The 16,711-nt window shown below is 35.6% G+C and overlaps 2 protein-coding genes across 9 annotated transcripts in view; both read right to left on the reverse strand.

Moving 5' to 3' along the window:
* Nucleotides 1-1,240: 1,240 nt before the first annotated feature.
* LOC136830651 (uncharacterized) lies at nt 1,241-11,277 on the reverse strand. Of its 3 annotated transcripts, none has more exons than XM_067090253.1 (5): nt 9,865-11,277; nt 6,444-6,981; nt 5,731-5,930; nt 3,412-3,730; nt 1,241-2,644 (listed from the first exon to the last, which is right to left on the reverse strand). In XM_067090253.1, the coding sequence occupies exons 2-4, from the start codon at nt 6,930-6,932 to the stop codon at nt 3,433-3,435; spliced, it is 987 nt and encodes a 328-aa protein (XP_066946354.1). In that variant the 5' UTR covers nt 6,933-6,981; nt 9,865-11,277; the 3' UTR covers nt 1,241-2,644; nt 3,412-3,432. The 3 variants fall into 3 exon arrangements, with proteins under 3 accessions (XP_066946354.1, XP_066946352.1, XP_066946353.1); XM_067090251.1 differs by lacking the exon at nt 9,865-11,277 and adding an exon at nt 8,917-9,265; XM_067090252.1 differs by lacking the exon at nt 9,865-11,277 and adding an exon at nt 8,838-8,925.
* Nucleotides 11,278-11,704: 427 nt separating this feature from the next.
* Hacl (2-hydroxyacyl-CoA lyase) overlaps nt 11,705-16,711 on the reverse strand; it is a 145,541-nt gene continuing 140,534 nt past the window's right edge. For all 6 annotated transcript variants that reach the window (XM_067090233.1, XM_067090230.1, XM_067090232.1 and 3 more), the window contains 5 exons: nt 16,217-16,381; nt 15,009-15,184; nt 13,993-14,132; nt 13,246-13,460; nt 11,705-12,579 (listed from right to left, as the gene is read on the reverse strand). In XM_067090233.1, coding sequence (XP_066946334.1) covers nt 12,293-12,579; nt 13,246-13,460; nt 13,993-14,132; nt 15,009-15,184; nt 16,217-16,381 — 983 coding nt within the window. In that variant the 3' untranslated portion in view covers nt 11,705-12,292. The remainder of the gene's footprint in view (nt 12,580-13,245; nt 13,461-13,992; nt 14,133-15,008; nt 15,185-16,216; nt 16,382-16,711) is intronic.

Below are 16,711 nucleotides of genomic sequence, written 5' to 3' on the forward strand. Positions count from 1 at the left end.
TGGTTAGACAGTTGCTTTGGATTTGGAGAGTAAAATAAATTTGATCCACTGTGATCAGTCTTTAATGTTTGGTAATTTGAGAACAAAAATAGATGTTTCACATTTCACGTTCTATAGATTTTATGTAGTTGTGAAAGCAGTGATTTTATATTAATTTTGAAGAAAGTTGGTCATTTTACAGATCTTATTCCTGTTTAAAGACATAATTACCAGGATCATATTGAATAACTCTGATACATAGCAACTCTGCTTTATTAGGTTCATTTGGATACATATGTAGTACCTTTTTAAATACCTTCTTTTCTTTTCAGGAGTAAGATGTCATTCTTCGCACACTTCAAACTTCCTCCAAATTTAATCAAGCATGTGTCCATCCCCATCTTTGGCTTCATGATTGGTTCGTATTTTGATCGTCTGGAAACGGAACGCATGACTCTGTTCAGGTGAGGTTTCTTTGTTTTTTTATTGCCTACACATTGCATAAGGCATTGAGAAATCGGGTAGAAAGGTATAGTTGCACAATTGCACTTGGCTTTAAGTATAATGATAGCAAAATCTCCACAAACTTGATTTTCTTGATTCCCGTTAGCTAACAAGAACAAATCATTTCAGGGTGTGTGGGTGAACTCAGATTTCATAAAGAATATCTTTATTCCACTTTAAAAAAGTATCAGTTTATCAGATAAAAAAAAAAAAAAAAAAGCATTGGTTGATCAGATTTAGCAACATCCTTATACTTTACCCAAGTAGGAAAGTTATTTAATCTTACCACCCAAATTTTGGTTAAAATGTAATGACAAATTTGATTTTTTTTATTGCATGTGAGGGCTTGCACGGCCTAATGTTCTCGTGCCAATTTAAAAAGTTCTGGAAAACGAGGTCAAAGTTCAAAATAGCACTCTTTTTCATGGGACTTTCAACCTTGTTTCCAGTGCTGTAATGTGTTCTTGTGTAATCCCATGGTATAGAGGAAGGGTTGAAATGTGATGTCATGTAACCATTTTGGCAGGAAATGGGCTGAGAGCACTTCAGTAAGTGTGTACCTTCGTATAATGATGCAAGGGAATTTAAGGAAATTGGGTATTATTGCTTCGTAAACTATAGTAATTAGAAATGCTTATAGGAATATCACATATAAGTAGGCTTTTGAGTCGTATTGTCATCTCTCTCCAGTCTTACAACACTCCCTACTGAGTTTGTAGGTGTATACATAGTAGAGGAAAATAGTTAAAGAACAAGATGATAGTATTAGTACATTTATTAACGTAACTCATGCAACTGTACAGACTTGGACTAGGAATTGGGTTCAAAAATTACAGGAATATTTAGCCCCTCCAATTTTTACAAGCAAGGACAGTATGTGGATAGCTTTTACCAGTGATAAAGTTCAAGGACATGCAGAGACAGTGATGGATTACCAAAATACATTGAATGAAAGGTGCATGATATTCATATTTTTACCCTTCCATCAGTGCCCACTTTCATTAACCAATAGCTACAACATCAAGGAATGCAAAAAAACAGAGTTCAAAATTTACAAACAGTTATGTAAAGAAGTTGGAAATTCTTGTATCAGAAATAATTATGCAGCAAGTAGCATATAGGGGAAAAACAAATATGTACAATATCAAGTGTAGTATCAAAAATAATCTTATTATGGGGCAAATATTATACAGAATATATGTGAAAAATGCCCACAGTATCAATTTAACAGGCAGGATAGTATTTTTATACGAGTAGACTTGACAATTTGTGACATCCCACTGTTCATGGGTAAATAGTCTTGTAGATAAGTTCTGTGCTGTGCATTATTATACAGTTATTAGCTTTACTGAGGGTCATAAAACGGTGGAATTCACAGTGTCTTGGCAACAATGCAAATTCAGGAATGGCATTGCAGTAGGGTCTTTAAAAAATGAGCATTGGGATCATCTTTAAGCACATGGTCTGCAGAATGAGGGATCACACAGACGAGTCATTAACTTACACTTTCCTTTACCATTACAACTTTTTCTTGGAAGGTGCATTGTCTCTTAAGGTTTACTACACAAAAATCCACTGGAAGCTGTATGGTGAGAGGATAATGCAGAGAATTTCTTGACTTCCGTAAAGACCCAAATAATTGAATAAGATTGGTAGTGTAGGATTTAAATTGAGGAGTGAAAATAGGACAGTTAAAATTAGTTAGAAATGAGACTCATGAAAAGTGAAAGATGAAAATGCTGTGCAGTGGAGACCCTGTTTGGCCACTGGTGAGAACTTCAGTACATTTGAGTGCACAAACCACCTGAAGTCAGTACGTAGCTCTCACTTAGTAAGTGCCTATTCAAGTGTAGGGATGAAATGTTATGGTGGGTCTTACTAACTTCCTCCTAGATCGTGGACAGATGAGAACTGTGAACGGCTGCATGTTACTCCCTCACCTAAGCAGTGATTGAGCATTTTATACAAGCGGTTTGTACATCGTAAGGACGTCTTAATTTACGAGAAGTGTCCTTCGAACTCCCTTCCATTTAGCTTCTTCCCCACAGCTGCATAGGCAACTCTTGACTTGTGAGGGGTTCTTGGTCGAGAGGAACGCTTCCACTGGAGAAGACTTTTCTTGTGACAACTGTACTTGGCCAATACTGTTCAATTCCAGGCACTATAATACAAGTAAAAGTTAGGGTTATCAATTAATAAAGCAAAAAATAGTGAAGTCATATTTTTGTAACTGTCATGTTTTTTTTTTTTTGTGGCCTTAGAAACTAGTGATAATGCCCAGTTGCTGAAAAGAGTACTTTATATCTTTCTTTTTCCTCTTTTCAGAGATAAGTCTGCACTATTCGGACGGGAACTGGCTGAGGGAGAAAAGCCCTCCTGGCCATAGCTAGCATCTACTGTAGTTACCTGTAATATATTTATAAATATATATATATATATTTGGATGCGAGGATGTCTACCATTGTGTATGAGTTAATGGCTTATTCTCAGAGTTGTTTTAAATAAATTTTTAAAACTTTTTTTTTTTTCTTTCGTGACCAAACTTAAGGGCTCATTTATTAGAATTAATAACCCCGAAAGTAAAATCACATAAAAATTTTGTATAGGGTTCTAAGTTATCCAATTTGTAGTACTTACACTGTTGAAACATAAAAGCAATGTTCAATGCTGAAAACTTAAAACAATGACTTGGTTACAAAAATTAAGATTCACAGCCAAAGTACAGAGAGATTGTATTACAATTGGAATGGCTGAGAAATGTATCCAGGTGTGTGTGTGGAGAAAAGTTAAATAAACTTCAGACATCAAAATGGTTTGGAAATGTAGGGGAGCGGTAAAAAAAGCAGTAGGGAGGTCCACAAAATTGTGAAAAATGAGGTATATATAAATGAAGATGGTAAGCTTTGTCCTTACCAAACTGCAACGTACCTCAGATGCATAAATCCAGTATCACTTATCCTGCAAAATTTTCTTCAGCTGAATCTGTATTCCTTTTTTCATGCCTGAAGTGTGGCTGTTTACCAGAGACTGCAGGGCATCTTCATCCATGATGAATTTACCCATGTGTTTAACAATGTACAAAAGGCTCTGGCCATACTTCACTAATCCATGGTGGCTCTTCACAGCTTTCCCAAGAAAGGCGAGAACTGCTGTATGGTTGGTGTCTGCTTGTGGGTCGACTTTCTTGCACAAGTGCTGAAAAATTTCCAGATCAACTTCGCCCACGACTTCTCTTGAGGATAAAGCACTGGAAAAGTGAAAGAGGAAGTTAATATGAAACTGGGCAGCCTTGGGTAATTCTCATAAGAGTATAACAAGACCTGAAAAACATTACATACTAGACTTGTTAGAATACAGTATATAATTAAGGCCACGTGGTGGGACCTATGAAGTCATTCAGCACTGAAAGGAACACTGACATTAAAATTTTGAAAGGTGTAACAGGAGGAAAACCTCGCAGTTGCACTATAAATCAATTGTTACCAGAGAGGGTGGAAAGTAAGACGGAAGAGGTTATGAACGGACGTACAGTAAAAGGAATGAAAGGTGTTGCAGCTAGGGACCAAAGGGACACTGCAAAGAACATTAAGTAATGTTTGATGTGTTCCACATGAGGTGCACTGACAGCACTAACCCACTACAGGGTACACTCTCGTTAGGCTCGCCTGCAGGCTTTATCCTTAGCTGACAGATGTAAACTGGAGCACAGTCAAATTAAAGCAGTTTGACAGTTAAGCAGGAAGAGACTGGAAAAAAGGATGAAATATAAATGACAGACCACAGGTCTACCCCAAAGCCAAATCAAAAAGTCCTTCAAAAGAAGGCATCGTGCTTACCCCATACAAAAATGAGAATAGAAGCACGTTAAAAGAAGAAGAAGTAAGGTAACTAGGGCGAAGGGGTACCATTTAAGTTGGCAACCTTCATGGGTATATGGTAATGACCACAAGGATGATTATTAACTTAATTGAGAGTGATTTACATTTCATTTTAAAGATTTAGGGGGGAGCTCTGACAACTTTGTTCAGTATCTATCAATTTGTCTCCCTTTAATGTAACTAAACCAGCAATATTGTTAAAGTTGATGCAGCATAATTAAGTTAAAAGCTTAAATAATAATTGATTTAATGGCAGAGAAATGACCTGAGTATTTTTCTGACTGCTTGTGATTTGTGTTTTTGACCATTACTGTTGGGGCAAACAAATTCTAAGTTCCCCTACCACTACATCATCTAACAATTATGAGAGAGAGAGTTTTTGAGTGGGGACCAGAAAAACAATAACAGCTTCAACACCAATGGTGAAGTATTATTAGAAGACACGAGAAGCGGGAAAAAATATACATGGTCCTGCGTAATCACTTAAAATCACTATGAAAAGAAAATGCAGCATCCTAGCCTAACCATAGTTGCTGCGCCCTACCTGACCATGTAGCACCACCCTTTCTAGCCCTGCCTTAACCCTGCCAAAGAATTAACCCACTTATATATACAGACACCACCCTACTTGCAAACAAATTACGTTCCGGATGGTCGTTTTTATGTTGAATTGTTTGCAAGTTGGTTACTGCACTCTTCATGCTTATTTAAGTACAGTATGATATAAAATCAATAAAGTACTGTACATTATTTTATCCTACAACACACTGTACATACACTACTGTATGTACATAATAGGCATGCAAAACAAAATTTGATCTTGGGGTAACAAAAGGGAGCGCACTGAACGCAATTTCAATTTGCAATCCCGTTTGTTTGGATCTGAATGTTAGCTTAACCTAAAATATGAAGCACCATCCTCACCTACTCAAGGCCTACCCTTTTGACATACAATCACTACCTTTTTGACATATCTTCTATGTATTGCTTTACCTTGAGTTTCTAAGGTCAGTCTAGTGTTTGGGCCTGGTATGACTAACCAACTGTCTACAGGATATTAACCCATCACCATTCCTGCCCCTTCCAATAACTGTAGTTGCCAAAAATTGCTGGTTTATAATACAATACCTATAAAGTTCTCCAAGTATTTTCCACCTGTTTTTGAGCTATAAGAACAAGGTCCTTTGTGTCTAGTAATAATATTACTTCTTATTATCATTGTAACACATTTCAACTGCAGCCCTCACATATGTTACCATCAAAACTACTGTAATAGAAAAATACGTCATTGGCAAAACAGTACTTTATGTACTACTTGCCCATTTTTGTAATATGTATTGTGAATTAGTATAAGAACATAAGAACTTACTGGAGTAGCTGTGACGACAGTGGTGATGAACAATTTTCTGTCAACTGGATTAATAAATCAATATGTTGCTCTTTGGTTTCTGGACAAATTTGCAAGAAAGGTACTAATAAGCTGGTCACAGATATCTTTGGATGGTGACGCACATACTCACAGAGAGCATCGCATGATGATGGAGAAAGTTTACTGGGGAGGTGATACATCTGCAAAAATAAATTCTGGTTAGGTAAAAACATTTTTGTATACAGTGCCATCCACCACTTAAAAGATTATTTTGTAGCAAAAATATAAACTGTTATACATAAAATTAACCACCGTTTCATACGACAAAAGATAGTGTAAATATGTTCTTTATTGGTGTGCTCTTCACACTATCCTATTTCACTGGCAATTAAAATTAGTGTAAAAAATTGGAAAAAATAAATGCTGAAGATACTTCCAACCCCCTGAATGAGGGACCTTATAAAACCCTACAGCTTAATGAATCTTTTTACTCACACAATACCAACAGAAGTACCACTTCAAGAAACTACTTCCTAAGTGAAGCGGAGTACTAACCAAACTTACTGTATTATGCATATAAAAGACTGCATTTGGTTAAAAAATCTAGTTAAATTGGGAATATTTTTTTCATTTTTAATAAACTAGGTTTTTATTAATTAATTACAATACTTTCTATTAAAAACGCAACCTGGGCATTGTTAATAAAAACGTACCTTTGGTAGCAAAAGAAGACTGCCAATTATAGACGCTATATTATCATCTACTTTTTCACTTTTCTTGCATGCCTGAATTAACACATCCTCACTTATCACAGAAGAATCACAGGCACACACCTGGGAAGGTTCCACATTCTTAAATAACCCGGTATCGAGGGTACTAACGTTAGCGAGAGAACTTATAAAATGTTTCTGTAAAGTCTTGATGTCAGCAAGTTCAGAGATTTCTGACGATTTCCTTTGTAAATTTTTGCCTCGAATGACTTTCTTTTTCACTATGGATGATTTTTTGTCCTCCTGTCCAGCTCCTGTTTCAGCATCACTGTGTTTGCGTTTGTTTTCTTGGGAATTCAAGATATACGACGAAGGAGGTTTGTAACAGAATACGCTGGTAGTTTTGGAAAGCTCCTTGCACAGATCTCGGTATGTTGCAACATTTTCTTCAGCTATTGTGTATTCTGACAGAATGTTTCTTTGTGGAAACATGACAGATGGTTTGTGTTGTGCCTACGTCACATTTGCAAAAATATTAAGCCTGAAAAAAATGGCTGTATTAAGTATTCTCATGAGGAATGTATGTAAAAGCATCTACCTTCTACAAGTGAACCATTTGTATTTACAACTTTTATACTCATAATGACAAATAAACAGTATTAATGATGCATTTACAGTACTAGGGTAACAAACCACACATAGTCTACATAGGAGTCATCTGAGAGTGAATTAAAAGCTTGAAATATATGGAAACTCAGAACTGTAAAATCCTCGTTTTTATTATGTTCCGTTTAACAATAAGGAATGTAAGCCTCATGTTTTTAAAGTGGCTGAACGTAGCACAAGAAATATTAATTTGTAAACAAGTAACCAATAATAGGTATGTAAGGAAAATTGTGATAAAATGTCAAAATATAAAAAAATTAAACTGAACACTTCTGACAATAAGCATTTTAGAATGTATTTACCGAACTCTTAATAATATGGTACAACACAACGACTTCACTGTATCATGTGCCAATTGTAAACTGGAAATTTACAACACAATACGGTAAGCCTTATAAGATACCGTATCATACCATGACGTTAAACTATCTTAGGATATCTTTACAAAGTGTATAAAATTCAAGACAGTTTTGCCAACACCATCTAGGTTAGGGTATTATGTTAGCCTACCACAGCTGTATCATAGAAGCAATTTCACTCAAAATAATTAAGCCTAATCCTACCATTCATAGGCTCAGGGTAAGTGTAATTCTCACATCCATACTTTTTTATGAATGACATCATTTAACTTCATGTAGAAATATATAAATTTATGCCTCCCCATTACAGGCATACATCTTTTATGACAACTTTTGAAATGAATGTCTTGCCAAAACTAAATAACAATTATCATGGGCACGTAAATGATAAAACTATTTAATGGTTAGGTTAATTACTTGTACCCATTTGATCTGTACATCTCTAAGGTGGTTGTCTATGCCCAATGGCTCCTTTTTGCCCAAATAACTAATAAGAACCAGGTATTTCGGGTATTTCCTTTACTGTGCCCTAGGTTAGCATTTTTGCCCTGTTCTAACAAGGAGGTCCGTAAAACTTCCCGCACTTGATTATGTGCGAATCTGAGCTCTAGAATAGGGTAGGTTCAGTTGGAATGTATTCCTTGGAATACCAATGTTATACTCTTCGGGTAAGGGTGACCCAAGAAAGGTCGGTTCTCGGAGAAGTGAGACGTTGCGTCCTATGTTAGGTTAGGTTAAATGTAGTATTTGGGTTTATTAGTCTACACTTTTTTTTTTTTTGGCTAATTTACCTTCTCTTGGTGTTTTTGACAAAAAAACAAACCATACAGTATATTTCCCCCAAGGTTCGAGTGTTTTTTTAAGTTGACTTTTGGTTCTACTTTTCCCCTAAAGGTTACTGTGTGTTTTTTATTTTTCGTTGACTCAGCCACCTCCCGTTTTACTTGCCACCCCTGATAATTTATATTTTTCTTGTTCACATCAAAACAAAAATTTTCACTCAATATATAACCTTCAAATGCCTAGTTAAGGACTTGTAAGTTACCAGCCCCCTCCATAACTAATACGGGCCACCCCTGTTTAATTAGGTTGGTATTTTTAGCCTAGTAGGTTTTTCATGAAAAAATGCTGACCTTTGGAATGGCTGGCTGAGTCATTACAAATTAGCCTGTCTCAATGGGGGACACGCAAATATGTCTCATGGGCTATGCCGTGATATTAATGGTAAAAAAAAAAACAAACTGCAGCCGGCCTACACTAAAAACTTTGCATATGAGAGACGTTAGCAGGTGCTTAGCTTAATAAGACTAGCCATTAGGGTAGCTCATTATTATTTATAATATTCTATTATACACTGCGGTAGTTATATAACCTTTAAATTGATCTGCATTACTCAATTTGTCTATCAAAAAATCTTCGTAAGTACAATGGTTTATAACATTATAGCTTACCGCCATACTGCCGGGTGGTCTGACCAGCTAACTCTTCTTTACCAGACATTATTAGAGTACATTACGCTAATCGCAGCTTATTTAATTCATTATTCCGTTGTAATTTTTTTACTTAACTAATAAAAGTAATTATATAACTTTTTTCACGATTTAATTCGTACTGTAACTGAGATTACTTTCTATTATGGACGTCATTTTGCAAGACTAGGTACCAATCAAAGGTGCCGTTACAGAGACTCAAACCTCCAATTACTACTACTATAATTACCATTAGTTTGTAAGGAATTCCGACATTAAAAATAAAATTAAATCACGTGTCATTTGAAGTTTTGAACAATGAATAATTACCCTTTCTCTGTCACATAATATATGTAACGAACGTCTATCTATCCGTTAAATAAAATGTATGGGATAGAGAAAGGGTAAATATTCATTGTTCAAAGCCTCAAAGAACGCCCGATTTAATTTTATTTTTAAAGGATTTACTTAAATCCTTTATCTTTTCCCCAATATCCCTCCCCCTTGTCCACGATTTGTTTGTTCTTGATTTTCATTCATGAATCCATTTTCTACCATTGCCCTTCACTATGCTCAAACAGTACTGTACACCCACGATGCCATATTCCACTCATGACCTATTTTCTTTCATGCAAATTTGAACCCATACTTTTTTTTTTCACCTTCTTTTTGACCATCTATTCTTTCAGATCCTGACATGTTTTGTTATGAATATAATGGTAAAAGTGTAACCTTATCAAAATATATACAAAACATTTTTAAAACATAAAAATCAACCACCCCCAACCCAGTGAAAATCAAGTTTCATCACTATTATATTACAATCATAGTGTTTTCTGACAAAAACAATGTTTACATACAGAACCCCATAACTCACTGACCTCCCACAACATCCAGAAATAGAAATAAATATTTCAACTTATCACTTACCTCAATTCCACTATTTATTCACACAGTATGCAAAGTTGATAAATTATAACTACAGTAGAGGAAGGGATACAGGAGTAGTCAAGGGGGCCTGCTGCAGGATTCTTGGCTCTGAATCGACAACCACCACTACTTACTCAAGACCACCAACATCAAACAGCTCAGTGCCAACAATCGCCTGGGTCCCTAAACAAGATTATCCAACTCTAAGGGATGAGAATTAACACTGGAAGTTCAAAGTTCCTGCAGATAATGGAGTGAGTAACAGATGAGAGGCTGAGGCTCTTTTAGCACCTCTCTGAAACAGTTCATAAATGGTGGCATGTTCAACAAATGTCACTTGCTTAGCTGGGAAGGCCCAGAATGTACATTACATGGTACTACATGGCTTATAGGATGATAAAATGGAAAAAATCTGCCAACAAACTTGATTCTCATATGCCTCCCTTGAAGTTTTCCATGTTACATTTAGTTGTTCCTCCCCTTTGTCAATGTCCTCTTTTGTTTCTCGTGCCTGAGAGTTGGTAACACTTAAGATTATTTATCCATCTGGCAACTCTAAAACCACCGGTACATTCATCCTCGTTCCTCCAGGTCCACAAAAGTAAACATTCCAACAGCAGCCCTCCTCTCTCCTACATAGCATCAATTTTATGTCCACCTCTGAGGATAGTTAGCTATTTAGTTATAAATGATTTGTTTAACCTCTGAGCATAACACCAGTGGTTAAGCAATCGCTTGGGCATGTCAATTTCTAGCTCTCACTTTTGATGGAATCTTTTTTGAAGGAATTCCAATGCCTTTTATTCACATATTCTACCCCTTCCTAATTGTATGTCCACTCCAATATTCACTGCTTGTTAAGGTTCATGGTTCTTGCAAGCTTGAGGACTGGCAAGGGAAATGGTCAAATCGTATTCTTGTATTCCCATCCAATTCATTGGGCAGCCTGGTTCAGCCCAACCAAAACACAGGTGACCACACTCACTTCCTCCAACCACCATATCATTAGTCTTATAACTTTATTCGACTCCCTTCTCCTTAAGCAACCTGGATCATCATTATATCCTTTGTAAATAGCCTTGTATAAGGCTCTGTTGAGTAAGTACATTTATTTCCATTTTTTCTATTTCATATTTAATACTAAATGCACATCATCTGGTCCTTTCCACAGTTTAATAGGTGTTCATTTGTGTGCTGTTTTCTCACTTATTCTTTTTCTACTCTTGATGACCTATTTCAGTTTACAATGATTCAAACTTGTTTCCTCTTTCTTTACTGCCGTTTTCTTGTGTTATTCACACTTGAATTTTGAATTACTCATCCTTCATAAAGAAACTGATTTTGTGAACGAGGTATAATTTGGAGCAAGTAATTTAGTAGTTTAATGCATCAAAGGTGTAGTAACTACCCTATGGTATTTCTTCTCTTTATTTCTTTTATTCCTTTTGATTGCTAGCTCAAAAAATTTCTTTGCATGAGAACGGAACTGATACTTTAGTTTGTAGAATCAACAAAATATCACAAGGCATTACTGTAATTAGGATGCTTTCTAAAAAAAGTTTAATATCAATTCCTCGGCCCTTAGGGTTTACCTCACCCAGAGTTTTCTGCTATAGTGCTTGTTAATCCTGATGGTAAAATTGTGGTAATGATACAGCATTCATAGAACCTGCAGCTACTAGAAATGCACTTATTTGTAGACACAGAGGCATTTCATTTGTGATTTCTGGCAGCATGACAACATTTCCTCTTTTTTAATCATGATGCACAATGGCTTTCCCAGTCATAAACTCATTTGGCCAATGCTGGGATTCCTGACAAAGACATTAAAACATCTGAAGATGATCTTCATTTACTTTCACAGCAGGAACACAATCATAACTTTGAAAACCCACATAGTCTCAGCAACATTTTTCAACATTCAAATATGTATGCTGCATGGAGTGGTTGCCTACTAACTCTTCCTAAAATTGCAAGTCTTGAAAAAATATAGTGACCAGAGTCCCTGAGAAGTACATCCTAAACATATTGACATAATTTAAGGAATGGGTCAATGGTAAATGTATATTTGGAATAGTGTTAAAATTCTTAAAGATTACAAACAGCTGCAGTAACTAAATTAATATCTAAACAGATTGCAAACAGCTGCAGTGACTGAATTAATAACTAAAATTACTAATGGCATTATGGCAGTATACGCAATATTTATGATAAAGTACTGATGAATCACGGATTCATTTTCTTAAATTGTGCATTATACTTCTTGAGAGCTCATTATACTAATACAAAAATAGACTTTGCATAAACTTCCCTACAAATATTACCTGTACACTTTAAAGAAGAATAAAAATGCTAATAATATATAACTCTGGTAAAAATATAAAAACTTTAAATGTGAATAACAAGGCAATGGTACAGTAAGTGTCACTCAGAGTTTTGATCGAGTAAGCCAATCAAAATCCTGGGCCTTTCGCTGAGCCATTGGATTAATCATCACATTGATAAGAGCTGGCCTATCCTTATTGGATAAAGCCTGCATGTAGGCAGCTCTTAAATCTACTATGCTTTTACAAAAGTAGCCCACATCATCGAAAGCTGTGGCTATACGTTCATAGTGAACGCAAGGAAGAAGTGATGTTGGTGGTGTTGCTATGGTTGAATCCATCCCTTCTCGAACATCGTTGAATGTTTCATTATCCAGTCCATTGTAAATACCTGTAAAAATTCAACATACAAATCATATACACAGTACTCCTAACAACTGCCAAATCCATTCATATATCTTTAACTGATTTTTTCAAATAAATCCATTTCTACTACTGAACAGTATAATCTACACATTACAGTATCTGATTAAATTCAATTTTTGGGTACTATAATTTGAAAGCTTCCATTAAAAGGGCGGTAAACACCAAACCATGAGACTGGAACCTCATCACCTATTGCCCTAATTGCTCAAGATTTAAAATGTGACCACTTGAAATAATTAGCAACACAGGTGCAGACCTAACTATACAGGTTAAGGAGTGGTCCCATTACCTAATCTAGGCATTATCATTTTCTTTACTACTGATCTGAATTACAGTTGAATGAATTCTCCAATATGTGTGCTCCTTTCTTAAACAAAAAACTGTTTTGCTAAAATCTGAAAATGCATTAGTAACAGAGGGTTTAACCATACAGACAATATACAAAAATAACTAAGCAGAACCCTAATACTGTACTATATACATAGCATATTTATAAGAAAAAGTTACTCAAAAGTGGCCAAACGTTAACCTTATCAAAACATTGTTACTGTAAGGAAAATAAGGAGACAGTTTTGGTTTTAAAGCAAATGGCATGATACTGATAAACATACTGCAAAAGTGTTAAACTAACCGTTATTGTTGACTATGACAACAATAATTGGAAGGCCATATCGATACATTGTCTCCATTTCCATACCACTGAAGCCAAAGGCAGAATCTCCCTCAACACAAATAACTTTCTTCCCAGGAGCATGATCACGGGCCCACAGGGCAGCAGCAATGGCAAAACCCAAGCCCACTCCCATTGTGCCAAATGTTCCTGCATCCAATCTATGACGAGGAAACCTGTAAATAAAGCCTTGTTAAGCATATCTTTTTTACGTGAATTATGGTTAGTAAAAGTAATTAGCTATCATTTGAGAGGTACATTAATATATATTTTATTAATATTTTTATTTAAATTTCCATGGAAAGAACACATGAGCTACGGAGTTCTTAGTTTTGATACCCATCTTCAAAGGTAAGAAAACATGCAACTTATTTAGTATTCAAGGGTAGTAAGCTGCTGTAAATTTCTGCAATTCTGATCGCTTTAAATGAACTTGGACTTTAGTACCATCATAACTTATCAGGTATACATTGTACTTAACAGCATGCTAGTTAGTCTGTCAAATGTTGATACAAATACTTTAATAATATATTATACAGCCAATGCAGCGTTATGGTAAATTAAAAGAGACAAGCATACTACTGGCCCTTCCAAAAACTAAAGACCTGTGTTACAAATGATTATACCAATTCCCAATATATTCTTACATGAATTCCTAATTTCATGTGTCACACCATTCAATAACAAAGACCGATATAATCAACTTACGCATTCAGTAGCATAGTACGTCCGATGTCCATGGTGTTGGCGCCTTCACTTACTATGATAGCATTCTTTGGTGTCATCATATTAACAGTACTTAAAACTGCATAATAATTCAATGGTTCTCCTGTATCATTAGCCATTGCCTAGGAAAACAAACACAAAAATTAAGTTTTCAACGGGATTTTGAATATTTAAACTAAAGTTAAATTCTTTCTTAAAACACAAAGCAGATAAAACATCATATGCCAACATATTCTGTATCTTTCCAAAGCTTGTATGTTAAGTTTGAAACCTACTAAAATAAGTACAACTGTACCTTAGTTTGAGACTAGGGATACCACCTATAGTACAGGTACCTTGTACGACACACTGCAGATGGTACTGAAGGTTCTTTTCAGTATCCTTTTGGCCCGAATTGCATTGCTTTCCTCCTGTTACTTTTCCTATATTCCCTCTGGTCAATTCCGACCTAGCTGTTCAATTTCTTTAATTCTGACTTACTCTATTTTTCAACTTCCTTTAAGAGTTCAGAAATGATAATCTGGTGTCTTGTTAAACTACATTATACTAATAACAGTAAAGGAGCTGATAAATAATGTATAAAAAAAGAACAAAACTATTTTGCAAGTACACATATTTAAGCTAGTCCTATGTAACCAAGGTTGTGTTCTGTGTATTGGATGTCCCTTACTACAATCTCTGGAAGCTCCCTAACATTCTTCAAAGTTTAAAACTCAACTGAAACATGCAAATAACAAAAAAAAGGCATAAAAATATAAAAATATGCTCTGATACCCCTCCTTGTATTTCTAGCATCAAAAATGACTTATGACAGTATGATTTACATACTAAAACAATATACAAATATTGTTACACAGTAAAAGTGCACAAATCTTATTTTTATCAAAACACACATTTTGTACTTTCATACTAATTACTTTGCCTACTACGTATTTGGAAAAAATATTGAACCATTGCAATACTTTCAAGGAAAATGAACAATGGTTTAAAACACTCACCTCATTGATCTGTCTATTAGCTTTGGACTTTCCATTCAAACTCCTCCACCAAGGAGAACTCCTCTGTATAAGACACCCAGAAACAGCCGAGGCTAACTGGCCTGTTACAGCTTTAATGTCTCCGAGCAAGGCTACACTCGCATTCAAACTATTGTGGAATTCTTCAGGGCATATGTCTACCTGGAAGGTCAAATGATTTCACATTTAAAAATGGTCTCGTTTTTAGAACATGAAACAAACCCATCCTTCATATCCAAATATTCCCTGGTTCTTTTGTTTGCCAGACAGAGGGTGGAATGTTGCATCTCAACCCCATTGACAATGCACAAAAGCCTGAATTTCTAATCAAATAGGAGGCCAAGCAGCTGAATGTCTGTGTTTGTGTATGCTGGAATGAGTTAAAAACAGTCTGGTAGCTCACAGGGTTGTACTGAATAAGGTTTTTGAATTCAGCTGAACTTGATAGCACAGAAGTAGTTAATGTTCACTACCAGTGGCATGCCTTACAGACTCCAAAGAGCTGTGTGGAGTTTGTAGTTCAGTGGCCACTAACAGTAGGACCTGTTTCCCTTTGCAGAGACTGTTGGCTATCTCATTATTCATTCCCAGGAATCTTGGCACTACGCTAACCTTCAACTCTACCCACATGAATTAATTCTTCAAAATAGTGAATATACAAGACTATTCAGTATTATTAACTGCTAGAAGAAATAAAGGTGACTACATGCTTTTTCAAGAAATCAGTTGGTGGTGAAATGTTCACCATCCTCAATAGTGAATGTTTTGATAAGTTCTCTTTCTATTACATACAGTATACAGTGTGTCATTGCTAAACATACTTTCCAAAAGCAGTTCTTACACAAAACCAGAACCAGTCAGTCTTAACTACGTTCAACTTTAAAACTGCATTCTAAAAACAAATGCTATCAAGTAGGAAACCAGGATCACACAGCCCAAGTAACTAATTACTGTATATCAGTATCATGCAGCCAAGTACAGTATAACTACAGCATCTCAATTGCTTGAACTCTTTCTAAAAATCTACCTCATTAGTTTAGCCTTGCAAATGAATTGGATCAGCTTGAAAAAAACCACACATAAAGGATTACTGGACTTTTTTTTAATGAACGTTATGGCTACACTTTATTTAAATGAAAGTTATGGCTAGTTAGATTTTCAAAAATAGCAAAACCAGCTTTCTGGAGTACCTACATGTATAAATTTCACATCTGGCGCATATCTTGGAGGTCGGCCGAAATGCAAAATCCAGTTTAACCTTGCGCCTAAAAGCAACACAACGTCGGCTTCCAGCAATGCTTTAGAGCGGGCTGCTGACACACACTGAATATGGTCATCTGGCACGACACCTTTACCTGTTCAGAAATTCAGGTTCGTTGTCAACAATTCCTGTTATGCATGTTTTAAGATAAATGGAAGTTCAATAACATCTTTAATAAAGCATACTGTGAAAAAACCTACTAATGACTAATGAAGTAAACAAATCTTAGAAATATATGTAGTGATGATTTTTCCCAAGTTCTGTAATGCTATCCTCTTTACCTCCTTCATTTCTTGTGAGATTCTGAGGGAACCAATGTGATTCTGTTCTCTCATTAAATTACATAATAATAATAATCAAGATTTTCATGACAGCTTTCCCCTTTATGAGGCCTGACATGGCATTCTCTGCAATAATAATGAAA

The sequence above is a fragment of the Macrobrachium rosenbergii genome, chromosome 47 (genome assembly GCF_040412425.1).
Source record: "Macrobrachium rosenbergii isolate ZJJX-2024 chromosome 47, ASM4041242v1, whole genome shotgun sequence".
Classification (NCBI taxonomy): domain Eukaryota; kingdom Metazoa; phylum Arthropoda; class Malacostraca; order Decapoda; family Palaemonidae; genus Macrobrachium; species Macrobrachium rosenbergii.

Excerpts from the sequence above, each read along its gene's own strand:
- LOC136830651 (XM_067090253.1), bottom strand. The coding sequence starts at position 6,932 with ATGTTTCCACAAAGAAACATTCTGTCAGAATACACAATAGCTGAAGAA. Across the intron at positions 5,931-6,443 it reads GTCTTCTTTTGCTACCAAAG|ATGTATCACCTCCCCAGTAA; the intron begins GTACGTTTTTAT and ends TTATTTTTGCAG. Across the intron at positions 3,731-5,730 it reads CTGTCGTCACAGCTACTCCA|TGCTTTATCCTCAAGAGAAG; the intron begins GTAAGTTCTTAT and ends TCACTTTTCCAG.